Source organism: Lucilia sericata, unplaced genomic scaffold, assembly GCF_015586225.1.
Source record: "Lucilia sericata isolate MDLA Ls3-8-SP2 unplaced genomic scaffold, ASM1558622v1 Contig000344F_arrow, whole genome shotgun sequence".
In the NCBI taxonomy this organism is placed as follows: domain Eukaryota; kingdom Metazoa; phylum Arthropoda; class Insecta; order Diptera; family Calliphoridae; genus Lucilia; species Lucilia sericata.
Genome location: NW_023994364.1, coordinates 184187 through 198317, shown reverse-complemented (window position 1 = coordinate 198317; position 14131 = coordinate 184187). Strand labels below are relative to the sequence as shown.

At 29.9% G+C, this 14131-nt stretch overlaps 1 protein-coding gene across 1 annotated transcript; it reads right to left on the bottom strand.

The window, feature by feature from the left end:
- Positions 1 to 11634: 11634 nt before the first annotated feature.
- Positions 11635 to 13104, bottom strand: LOC119603836 (protein snail). The gene has a single exon (XM_037956060.1). It carries the CDS (start codon positions 13102 to 13104, stop codon positions 11635 to 11637), a length of 1470 nt encoding a protein of 489 aa, XP_037811988.1.
- Positions 13105 to 14131: the final 1027 nt, after the last annotated feature.

Below are 14131 nucleotides of genomic sequence, written 5' to 3'. Positions count from 1 at the left end.
ATCAATATTAAGTCAAGAAATAATATTAATACTTATTAAGCATATAATGAAAGAAAGAAATAAATAAATCACTCACAATTATACTAAAAAAATATTAAAAATAAGTATAATTTAAAATATTAGTAACAACAATAACACAAATTATTAACAACTAAGAATTAACATAAAACAAGATTTTATTTTAAAACAAATAATATGCAAAATAATTTACATTTAAAATTTAATTCAATGATGGAGTTTAAATTTGCTTTTTGTTGCTAGCTTTTGATAATAGCCACCAATAATAGAAAATTTAAAATTTGGCCAAGTTTAAGTTTCTTAGATTACAAAATATTTAGAATTCTATAAATCAGCGTTATTTTAGCGGCAAATTCATTAGTCTACGATTTTTCATAGAATTTTGTGATTGTTGAAAAGCAAAGCTCTCCATATCAAACCTAGGCAACATCTATGTCCCTTTTTTTTAATGTTTTAACATTTTATATTCACAATTTTCTTAAAAAATGTTAAACAAGCATTTCGATTTGAGATAGATTCCAAAATAAAAATCGACTTGAAATTAAAAAAATCACCAAATTTAAAAAAACGGCCGTTTTTTTAACGTTTGCAGTCTGCTTATCTTATCTATATCATAAAGGGAACAATGTAGTTGGACTCACGTGTGTCTCTAGTATGAAAAGAACAAATGAAGAACAGCCTACTTACCCTGACATTCAACAGTTCTGAAGAAAGCATTTGACTGTTTTGATATTACACAAAACTTTTGACTCAATTATCTTATTGATCAACACATATTAAATTAGATTCATAGGGCGTTTTTTAGCTGCTCCGTCGGGTCCATTAGTGATATCTATATTCTCCTACTAGCTGCTTTCAAGTTTAAACCAACCACATCCTTTTTGAGGAAGTTAAGAATATGCTAATGATCACCACAAGTGTAAAAAAATGTTTAAGAATTTATCAAACTGTTATAAAGTTAAAAATATGACCAAAACATGACAAAGTTATCCCTAGGATGTGAAATATAAAGCACCGAAATACTAGGGATAACTTTAACCTGTTTCGGCCATATTTTCGACATTATAACAGGGCGATTTGTTATGTCATCTTAAGAAAAGCATATCTTGACGTCCGAGTTTAACTTATTTCATATTTTGTTGGCTTGTGTAATTTACACAATGTTGCCTAGATCTCATAAAAAAATACGTGTCAGGTTTTGATAATCAACCAATTGTGAACAATATTTCGCCGGGAGTTTATTAACTTTTACATGCTTTTTATGTATAGGAGAGGCAACAAATTCCCCGGGAGTTTTTTGTTCAGTATAGGCCTTTATATTTGAAACTAAAGTAAGTCGGTGGGCTTTATGGTCTAACATTTTGTGACATTCTGAACGGATCTGAACAGGTCTGAACCAAATTGTCAGTATTTATGTTAGAAAACGTAGAAATTACATTTGGAGGCGTATATATATCGGTTATAATAAGGTCAATGTTATTTTCAAACCTTTCATATTGGCCCCTATTCTGCATTTCAATTCGAATTGAAATTTTCTCCGTTTGGCAATTTCGGTATTCTGCATTTCGATTCGACTCTCCGCCCCATAAACAACAACTTACAAAAACGTAGGTACGATCGCAAGGCAGAAAGCATTGAAACGTAATGGAATTGCTTCTTCTTTTTCTTACGATTCAGTTTTTTGTTAGAATACCTTTTCCGATCGTTGCGTAACGTAACGTAGGTGCGATCGCAATGCAGAAAGCATTGAAACGAAATGGAATTGCTTCTTCTTTTTCTTACGATTCAGTTTTTTGTTGGAATACCTTTTCCGATCTTTGCGTAACTGAATGCGTAAACGTAATCGAAATGCAGAATAGGGGTGATAGTCTAACAATTGAAAATACTCCTAGAGAAAAATGAAACTTTCATTGTTAATCAAATGAGATTTAAGTTAGTTAGTTTGAGGCCTTACCCTAGTGCCTCTGGTGGGAATCGAAATTACGACCTCGGATCTGACAGACTTGAGAATTAACTACTAACCTACGGAGGCCTTCCCACGTTATAGATTAATTACAAATCATTTCAACTTTAGAAGATTTTCTTTTAGTGAATTTAATATAAAAGCATTTAAATTTTTTTAAAATTTCCTACATCTTTAAGATGCTTCATGTTCTAAAGATTATATACATTTGTATGGCAATTATTTTCTAAATTTCAACCTATTCGAGCTAAGGGAACAGTTTTAAAATTCATAAATGCAAGTTTTAGAATTTGTCGTTAAGAATCTTTATATATTTGCCAAATTTCGCTCTTGCGGGCCTCGATAACACATCCAAAATTAAGTTGATCGCAATCCAATGACGCTAAATTAGAGTCGAAATCATAAGAGTTGGAATCATTTCGCAGGGAACTTGTATTTAACTATTTAGACTTTTGATAACATAATATGTATATTATACATACATACATACATTTCCAAGTAGTGACCTCACGTTTATTAACCTTTTAAAATAATTTTAATCTATTAACCTTCGAAATCCTGGCAGCCTCTTTGTTCATCTTTTGGACTTATTTTTTATTGAAAATGAACTAGTCTGAGAGTTTATGTTGAGGTTTGGAGGTGCGAAGGTTAAATATTATTAACATGTTAGCAAGATTGTCGAATACACTGTATTTAGTATTAGTAGCATATACATTTCTATTAAAAATTATATGCAAACTTGATATATTAAAAAATAGTTCCAATTTTAAGTTAACTTACTAACTTCAAACATTTTGAAAAGCTAGATCTAGATCTAATAATTAAAAACTCACTTTATTTGGGAGGACCACCACTTGCAATAAACAAATTTTCATATACATATTAACCTAAATATTATTTGCAACCTATTTGATTTGTTAAATAAAATATTGAAATTTCAGAAAATTAACACATTGTAATAAACTTAAAATTGTTGGCTGTTTAAAAGCCCTGCCTTAAATTACTCGAATACATGTGGTGTCTCAATAAAAAATTTACACAAAATTATGTATTAATTATTTGTTTGTTCAATAATTGGTTAACAAGTATAAAATATATATTTTATAATAATAAAAAAAAGTACAAAATTATATTCGCATTCAATTTTTATAAATAAAAAACAAACTACAAATTATTAATTTAATTATTTGTAAAACAAAAAAAAAAGACTTTATAAATAAGTATGAAATAATTAAAGTAATAAAAACTTTGAATAATTAATTATAAAAAAAAACTAATTGGCTAAAATATTAAAGACGAATTTTCTTTGTGTATGTAGTTTTATTTAGTTTAATTTAAACATTTATAATTTATAAAACATATCTTAAAAGAAAAACAAACTAAATTGCCATTGTTTGCTTCCACATTAAAAAATATATTAAAAATAAAGTTAAAAATTAGATTTATAACTTAAAAAAGGGAAATTTATAAAAAACTAAATTAAAATTAAAACATTTTAAAGGTTTAGTTAAAAACCAATAAAACAACATAATGTTTAATTTAATTTCTTAATAATTTTGTTTTTTTGATAATTTTGCGCATAAAATCAAATGACAGCTTTAATTATTATAAAATAAGAAAACAAAAATATATATAATATCCCAGCATAAACTATTAAACATAAAAAACATTCATTTATAAATACACTACTTATATAATAAATTTAAAAATTAAACAAAAAATATAAAACAAATGATAATAATACCAAAAAAAAAAAAACATATTTAATTTAACTTGTTTTATTTCATGTCAAACATTTGTCAAAAAAAAACAAAAACAAGAAAAACCCCTAAAAATAATAATTGCAAATAAAATCATTATCAACGAATCCTTCATAAAAATTTCCATAATCATAGAAAACTGTGATAAAACATAATAAATTGTAGTTTTGCAGGGTATTGAAAATAAACAACATTAAAAATAATATTTTATTTGTTTATACTTAAAGTACCCCCCCATATCATTAATAAAAACAAAGAAAATTATAAAAAATAACTTATTAATAAAACTAATTTCCCTTTCAAATACAATCCCGCCCAGTAACAAATGAAATAAAAAATAAAAAACAATTTTCTAAATTCCTAAAAATATATTTGCAATAGTTAGTTACTACAACAAGATTCTAATAAACAAAAAACTTAAATACAACAATTTAAAAACAAAATATATGTTCAAATTAAACAAAACTGCAGTATACTAAAACAACAGAATATTATTAAAAAAAAGAAAAATAATAAAAATAATAAGCAATACAGGAATGCTATAAAATTATTGGCATTTCCTTAAAAAATAAATTAAAAAATAAAAGAAAACTTAATGTTATAAAAAAAAACAAAATATTATAAATATGTATTAGTTATAAAAAAACATATTGTACATTTAAACAAGATTTATTATAACTTATTAAAACTTATTACTGAATGGTTTCTCTATACGAAAAGAAAACTCAACTCAAAAGACACAGTTTCTGTATGTGTATTAAATATTTCATTCTTCTCGTTTGTATAACACTTTAAGTATCGGTGAATGTTACTCGAAACTCGTAGGACCATTGGCATTTTTATTAACGCACAAAAAAAAAAAAAAAACATTATATTACATTTTTATTTAATTGTCTATAAACAATTTAATTTAAAAAATCAGGACTTCTTGGGTTTAATAACAATATTTTCGATGCCTAAATGGAATGAAAATAAAATTTATCTTCCGATATGAAGGAATAATTTGTTCTATAACTTCTTCTTGATGTTTTGCTAAATATGTATACAGACCAGTTTTAGAATTCTACTTCCATCGCAAATGGAATTATGTCTAGATTTTGTTTTTTTAGTAAAAGTAAAACGAATTTTTTCGTTTTTTTAGAATTGGTTTTTGTTTCCATTTTGTAGTTGAAAAAGATTTTTAAATTGTTTAAGAATTGATTTGAATCGGAAGAAAGTAATTCCCAAAACATATTAGTAACATTGAATCTTTCCCATTTTTGGTTAATATTTAATTTTCTCGTTCCTTGCCAGGCTCTAAATTTGGCCTATATTTCTCTCTTATTACATGATCTATGTACCCTTAAAGTTTTCTCTTCGGCGGATTGACTTAAATTTAAAACTCCAAAGGCATCTATCACAAAAAAACTTACCAGGAACACGTTTCATGCCGCCTGGGGTAGTTCCACTTACGAACAAACATTATGAAGTCAATTATGAACTATAATTCCGCAGGAGTTTATTATTCAGAATAGGCCAGTATAATTATTTATATAGTTTATATTAATATGTATGTACATTAGACCGACTTACAAAAAATTGAGCTTGAGTTACCTTTTTTATGTCTTACGATGTAATCCAAAATATTTTGGGTTTAGTGTTGCCCATTCGTGAGCAGTTTTCAAGAAAATATCCTAAGGGAGCCACAATTTTTATACCCTACACAATTTTAGTGGGGAGGGTATATTGGTTTTGTACTAATGTTTGTAACACACAAAAAAAATTCATCATATACCCACCTCAAATTATATCAATCGGCTTACAATCAGTTTCTGAGTCCATGTAAACCTTGTGTTCAAGATACAGGTCGCAATTTTCAAGATAATTGGATGAAATTTGGCACATACTAAGGACGAAGCCTATTGGAAAATAGGCCCATTATTTCACCTAGCCTCCATACAACAGACCCCCCGAAGAGGGCCTTTGAGCTCATAATTATGTTTAATATATGTACCTGTATCTCGGTAAAAAACGGCAGAACTGAGTTTTATACAAGCCTTGATGACCTTGCCAAATTTCATAACTATCGGGCCTCATTTGACCCTAGCTCCCATACAAAGTCCCCTTCAGAAAATGACTTGAATGTCCAAAAGTCAAGTATAAACACTAATATCATAGAGATTCAGCATGATGATGGTTCACAAATATTTTGGGTTTATCGATGGCCGTTCGTTAGCTAGACCGGTTACAAAAAGAACCTTTTCAGTCGGTCTAATGTACATATATCAATGTTCAAAGGTTGACATCTTCTAAATCAAGGTTTTACCCATTTTGTCCAAAAACGTTCACTTAAAGGTGCTATTATTTGACATTATTCAAGGTATCATTAGACTTATTTACCGGGTTCGGTGTTCGATTAATCGATTTGAATGAAAATACATATTTTTGAATGTGTATATTGCATTCATTGTGGTTTCAAAGTTTATTTCTTTCGAATCGAAATACTGAGTCCCATTGAAATTCGGCGAACCATTTGAGCGATGGCATCAAAATTCATTTGCTAACAAATCACTTGAACTTCGGATCTAATGGTGCGCTAAATTTTGTTAAATTTTTCAATGACCAAACGGACATCATTATCAAACAAGGTTCTGATTTTGGAATAGAAGTTTGACTATCATTTATTTGACTATCATTGTTCTGATTTTACGTTTCCAATAACTAACATTTTGATGAGGCTGGGTTTTCTACTGTCATCACAGTACGAAACATTCGCTGTGTTTTCAAAAGAATATCAGTTGATATTGGACATCCGTGAATTTTCTGAAGCTGTGCTGGTCTTTTCGTATAAATTTGGTTTTCGGAAACCACGAAATTTGTTTATTCTGAAAGTGTTTTTTTTTTATCACGCCAGAACATAAGTTTCCAAAGATTCACTATTAAATAGGGTTTCGATGTATGGACTTAGGAATGTAAATGTTATAAATCTCTAATTTAGTTTCCGAGGTCCGACCGCAACCTTAACATATTATTCACTTGTATCAATAACAAGTTGAAGAACTCTATATCGAACTGATGATAATGAATGTAAGGCTTTTCTTTGTCTTAATAGTGACCTTTTTAGAGAAATTTCATATTTTCATTTGACACTTTAGAGATTGAGATGTTCTGAATACTGGGATATTCCAATGTTTCGAATAATTTCATCAGCCACAAAAACAAGTTCTCAATAATCTTAAAAAAAAACTTTTTTGGACACGTCAGATCTACATTCCTATGTTCAAGTCATTTATGAGCTTTTTATAAGAGTTTTAACACAAGTATCAATTAAAAGTCTTTGAATGAAATTAATTTAATATCCGAAATACATATTATTAGAAAGTAATGTATTATTTGTATTTTTTTAAATTAGTTTACTATGTATCTCCCAAATACAAACAAAATAAAAACAACTTTTAAAATAGTTTATAGCTTAAGATTAAAAAAACAAACATTTGTATATGTATGTATTTTGTTATTGCAGTAAAATATTCATATTAAATTATTGTTTAAAATTAAATGAGCAGAATAAAAAAAATTTAAAACAAAAATAAACGGATATAAATACAAAGTAATATAAAATGTGTCTTGTAATACATAAGAAGAATCATAAGGTGAAATTTTGTATCTATTAAATTACATTTGTACAATAAAAAAAAATACAATGTCATCAATATACCATCACAATATTTATAAACTAACACACTACAACCATTTAACTGATAAAGTTTGAATATGTACTATTTAGTAAAGCTTTAATTAACATTTCATACGTATTATAGTAAAATAAATAAAAATATAATTACTGAAACTCACACTAGTGCATTTTTACAACCACATACCCAGTAGATTTACACTCACACAGAGACCCTTTGTTTATTGGACCTATCAAAAGAAAATTTATGGTTTATTGTTTAAAAATTCTTATATTTTATTACTATTAATAGCTTTCAAATGAGCTGCAGTCCCGGTTTAAGGGGTAGGCTATAATTTGTTAAACATTTGGCCCATTTTCAATACCAAACTTTGCAAATCAACAGAAAACATTCTCTTGTCTTCTATGCGCATTATAGTCGTTTCTCTGGAAACGATTTTTATGCACTAAAGACATGTTTTCGATACCGTATTGGCAGAAAGTTTTGAGGAGTTTCACAATTCTAGGTTCTTAGATGGGGAACGGACGTACATTTTGGTATATTTCCCGTTGTACGATTTGGGTCATTTTCAATACATAATATTTCTGATCAACAGAGAGAATTTAAGAAAATTTCATACCTTTAGCACCTTTTTGTAAACGATATCAGAACAACAACAGAAAAACGAGCGGATATACACGGATTGTTTCTGAATACTATAGGGGTCTAAAAATATACATACAACATACTTCATAGCATCGATGTATTACATACGGAGACCAAATCAATCATCCCTATTCTGCATTTCGATTACGTTTCCACATTCAGTTACGCTACGATCGAAAATTAGTATTCCAACAAAAAACGGAATTGAAATACAGAATAGGGTTGAATATGACTTGAAATAGGTTTTGCTAATACATTTCTTCTCATTTCCGAGCGTATAATAAAACCGGTTTAGCCTGGTATAACCGGGCATTTCCTATTATATTATACCCTATATAAGTGGCTATGTTAAAAATGTGGATTATTTTTTAATAATAAAGCATTTAAGTTGTTTTTTACCTTAATTCCGAAATATTTTAACAATTTGTTGACAAAAAAATTTTTAAGGGGGCAAGACTAAATATGGGCCTATATTTATAAATTTTGGTTAAGTGCTTTACGTTTAAATTAAAGTTATTTATGCAGAATTTCATCGCAATACCTATGTTTATAAGAGAATTATTGATCTTGAAGTAATTTTCTGAAGGGGACTTTGTACGTGGGATACGGTCAAATGAGGACTGATCGCTGAGGAAATCGGCAGACACACCGACAGACGGATAACGTTCACACGACAATTGGATCTTCGCTCCGGAACGATCCGAGTCATACTCGGCCAAAGATTGTCAACCTAGTGACAGCTGTATCAAGCGAAAGTTTTTTCCCCCAGAAAAGAACTATCGATCACAGTCGAACTGTTACAACAACAGCAGACGGACTAGTTGTTACAACAACAAGTGATTCTGAGCCGATTGTTATACTTTAAGGTGGATGTAGGACCATAAGAAAATCGGCAGACGTACCAACAGGATGGACATAGCTTAATCAACTCAGAGCCGATTGGTATACTTAAAGGTTGATGTAGGACCAGTGTTTGTAATATGTTTCGAATATTTGTATTTCATCCGATTTGCAAAATCTGGAACAAATAACTTAGTTGTGAATAAAATTGTTACACATACCAGTCTAAGAGGTTTTGGTCCGATTTAGTTTGTTTTTCTTTTCAAAATTCCGAATAATTCCAAACAATTTTATCTCTGGTTTCTATATAAGAAACTAGAATCTATTTTAATTGAAAGTTTTGAAGAAGAGAGAAATTCTAAAGAAGCAAAATACGGATATATACATAATTCCTCTTATGAAATATAATCCGTAACAGACCCCCTTGTAATATTAATAGATGTGATTCTAACATTTTACAGTGATGCCGATTACAAGTATATGGCGATAATTATCTTATTTCTCTTGAATAACAGAGAGACTTTGGTGGTTAAAAAACTAAGGCCCTTTACGAAGGCTAGGGTCAAATATGGTCCCAAGCGATATATACCTTTTCATAACCAAATAACATTAGCTGCTCACGTTTAATTCCTCTCGGTTTTCAGCAGACCTGTCGGACATGAATTTAATAAAGAATCTAAATATACAGCTTTTGTGGGTCTACGAACAATATTACCGAGATTTTTTTGATTGAGGTTTTAAAAAATAGATGAAATCTGTTTGGAATTTGATTCTATCCTATGATTGGATATTCCAGAAAAAGATCAAATTATATATTCAGAATTCAAGACAAAAACACACTTCATTTTCATTTGCATACCTTTTCTGGGGGTTGTATTATATTGACAACATATTAAATCACAATTAAAATTTTAAGTTAAAAGTCTTTACAGGTTGTAATTAAAATGGCGCAATTAAGTATTATTTAAAAGAAAAAACGGCACTTGAGCAAAATTTAAGTATAACACATTTATATAAAAAAGAAAGATGGATACAGTTGGAATTAGTGATAGACGAAAGTATTTTTTTTGTAATTTTAGTTTTTGTATAAGTAATTTATAGTTAATAAAAAACAAAAGCAAATAAATATTATTAAACAAAAAAATAAATCTACCTTAATGGGAACAACAACGATTGTAATATTTGAGTATTTTGAAATAACAAAAAAAAAAAATATTATTAAAATAAATACGAAATTGTTAATGAATATGTAAATATATTTGTATGTAATGAAATAAACATACTTCATACTAATAAATATTTATAATAAAAAAAACCAAAGTTTTTGTAGTAAAATTGGTTAGAGTAATAATGATTCCAGTTTTCAATACCCCCTCCAAAATAAAAAATAAAACCCAAGTGTGCTTCTTTCGAGACAAGAATTTATGTTGAAAAAAAAATTCATAAATTTATTATATTATTAAATATATTTGGTGTAATAAAAAGCATTAAAAATAAAATAACATAAAAAACATAACTTTTATAATTAAGAAGTAAAAGCAAAAATAATAAATAATGTTAATGAAATAAAACAATTCAATAACAAACAAAAAATATCGGTGTCTATTTATCTCAATTAAATTCTAAAATTTTTACAGTTAATTATTGAGAAATTAAAACAAAGTAATTGAAATAAATTTAAATTACAGAAACGAATACATATAAATAAACAAATATTAAAAAAAAAACAAAAACATATTGAGGTTCTTACATCAAAATATTTTATTTTTAATTTAAGTCACTAAAAACAAACATGAACTTAAAATGAAAAAAACAAACATTAACAACAACAACATACTCAAAATGTGTGAAAGATTTAAATAAAAATATAAAATATTAAAAAAAATCGGAGATTTTTATTATTATTTGGTTGAAGAACTTTTTACAAAAAATAATTCAAAGCTGTAGAACTTTCTGAAAAGCAAGAAAATTATTCCATTTTTTTGAGGAATTGTGAGATTCTTGATAACAAATTTCAAAAGTTTTATATAGTTTTTAAAAATAGACAAAATTTCCTATCCTTTGATATATAATACATATATCTTGTCTTTTTCAGGTGTTAAACTGGTGAAAATCTGATCACATTTTACTTGAAACTTGAAGGTCCCCCATAACGTTCTTAAATGATTTCAAAACATTAATATTCTAATGATATTCCACACAAACAGGTGTTTTGAAGGCCCATGAGTGACACTAGCCCCCAAATAAGGCCTCCTTGAGAAAATCAGCAAATGATCCATTTAGCTTAATAATCGTTTCAAATATTGTTTATGAACATTTTCCATGCGATCTTCTTACAATCAACTACACGAAAACTTGTTCGTATTAGAAATACAACTCTCAAAATTTTCATCTGTAATTCTTGATCAAAATATCTGTATTTCTTGATCGAAATAAAACATTCTTTCAGATCATCTTTTAGGATCTTCGACTTATATTTCAAATTGTTCAAATTCCACATTTACAAAAAGATCCATTTAAGCTGGGGTTACAACATAAAATTTTTAAAAAGTAAAACATTTTGGAAAATTTATTTTCTATATAAATATATGTATAAATCGATTTATTAAATATTATTTCATAATAATTTACAATAAATATCTTTAAGCTTATTACTAATATCACAATTTCATAGACCCTGTATTTACGGTTAGCAACTCTCAAAATTCGTTGTACTTAGCTCCCTTTCTAACTTTTAGTTAGAATTTGTTGTCTCAACTTTTTCTGCTGCATCACTACTTGTACTCGCATAGCCATGGCGAGTTTCCATATGCTTCTGCAGATCCCTGCGTCTACCCAAAGTTTTGGGACACAAATTGCACTGATAACCTTCCGACGATGAATTATTCGCACTGTTTTGCAAATGCAAACGTACATGTTTATTCAAATTACTGGGATCGCCAAAAGGTCTCAGGCAGAACTTGCATTTTAAGGGTTTAAAGCCGGTGTGTGTACGTATGTGTATTTTGAGACCATACTTGCGGGAATAGACTTTGCCGCAATAGATGCAGAGATGACCTTGTTTCGAAGCACCCATATTACTGACTATAGCTTCGATTTGAGCAGCTGCATTGAGAGGATTTGAAGAGGACGGCTGTAGAAGACTCATATGGGGCAAGGCTGCTGAGGAGATGGATGGTAGGAAAGAGAGGGGAGCCGAGGTAGTATGATGTTGGGGAACACCAAGGTTGGAGGCCATTACCGTTGACATTGATGTGGCTAGATGCGGGTGATGAATTGAGGCGGATGAGCAGATAGGCTTAAAGGCAGAAAACCTGGATATGGAAGGTTGTGGTTGAGGCGAATGTGAGGGTGATATTGAAGAAGATGTAGCCGATGAGGTAGGCAACACAGGCGAAAGCCTAGATGACGTGGCATTTCCCGGTACTGGCAATGGCAGAGGTAACATATGTTGAGTGTAATGTGTAGCTTTGAGAGCATAAAATAAGCGTATCCATAGAATGTCTATATTATGGCGACCACAACCTAAAGCTAAATGGATTTTTAAAGGATTCGGTGTTTCAAATGTCAAATGACACAAGTGACACGTGTAGCGATTATTACCCTGTATATTAAGAGGTGTTAAGAAGGGTATAGACATTAGAAGAGTGACTTCTTCACCAAACCAAGCCACAATTTCGTCATCTCTTTGTATGTCACGCACAACGCGCAAAACCACCTGTCCTTTGCTGACTTCAAATAATGCATTATTGCTGTGGGTATCCTCGGAAAGTTTTATTTTTCTCATTATACTGGGTGTCATACTTAAAGTATTGGTTTCCTTTATTAAAGAACAATAAGCACGTGCCGTTGTTTCGACAGTTGTGGCACCATTGATTAAAGTTTGTGCATCAAGTGCTTCTGATATGGTATCTCTTGGTGTTAACTGACTAACATGTACTCCAGCTCTTATGATTTTGGATTTTTTAGGTGGTGATAAATCCGTAGGATCCATAGTTCTGTCACTGGTAGCAATTGTGGCGGGAGGTGATGTGGATGCAGACGAGGTATTCGGTAACAAGTGTTCTATGCGAAATATCATGCTGGGGCTGCGTTTATTTACACTTTGTGTAGGACTTTGTCTCGGAGAGTTTTGACTGTTTGTGGTAATATCCGCTAATTGGTTGTGATGTGTATTCAGCGATTTAGGCAAAACTGGCAGCATATTTTAACATTAAACTATTTTTAAATATTTTTCGCTTTTAATATTTTTTCTAATTTGTGTTGTTTCTCGTTTGAATTCCAACTTGAATTTGAATCTCTAATTGGAAATGTCCTGTGCTTTTATATGTCGCATCGCACATTCATCTCATTGCTGCAAAAGACCACGTGTTCAGGAGCAACGCGGCAGAACAGAGCAGAGTGTTTTTTGTGCAAAACCCTTATACGCATATCCTGATTACGATTTGTTGTAAACATTAGAAAGTGTTAAGGTTTTTGCTATTTGCGATTTACAAAACGATTTGTTACGGCTTGCAGTGTCAAAACATCTAAACTCTATGACGATGATGACAACATGTGCCAACAAGTGCTAAAATTCCCAGCGTTTGCGCGCCCTATACTGCTGGCTACCATCACTCGGTACACTACCAGCCTCCGTTAGTATTTGCTTTGCTTCACTTTTCGGCTTCGAGCAGTGGTGGTGGTGATTTTTTGTTTCAACATTATAGAAATGGTTGTAGCAAGTGCAACATCATGTTTTTGTTCCTGCTTCTGCGATTTGTTGTTTCAGCATTAACAACAGCAAGTGTACATTTTCCAACAAACCCACTAACATCATTCGTCTCACTGTCATAAGTACCTTCCCTTTGCGTATGAATTGTTGCCCGCTCAAGTCAGTTTATTTTTGGCTTTGGGTGCGTTCTTTAAAAGGTTTTTAATTGAATATAAACGATCGTGAATTGATATCCACACACAAACAATTCCTCCCTCCCCTTTACTCAAAATTGCTTGCCTCATCTTTAACCACCCCTAACCACAGTCATTACAATTGACTAATGCCTTAATTATTAGCTCTGTTATTGTGGTTTAGGGTTGGTCGTGGTTTCTATTAAACATTGATTCATCCTTTTTGCAGGAGTTTGTTGTTTTATAAAAGTTTTTTTTAAGGGGCCTTTAATGAATATCTTGTTTTGACAGTTCATTTTTGAACATTTTGGATCAAATTTTTAGTTAGTTAGTTCGTTAGTTAG

Coding starts and splice junctions, on each gene's coding strand:
- LOC119603836 (XM_037956060.1), bottom strand. CDS start 13,104: ATGCTGCCAGTTTTGCCTAAATCGCTGAATACACATCACAACCAATTA.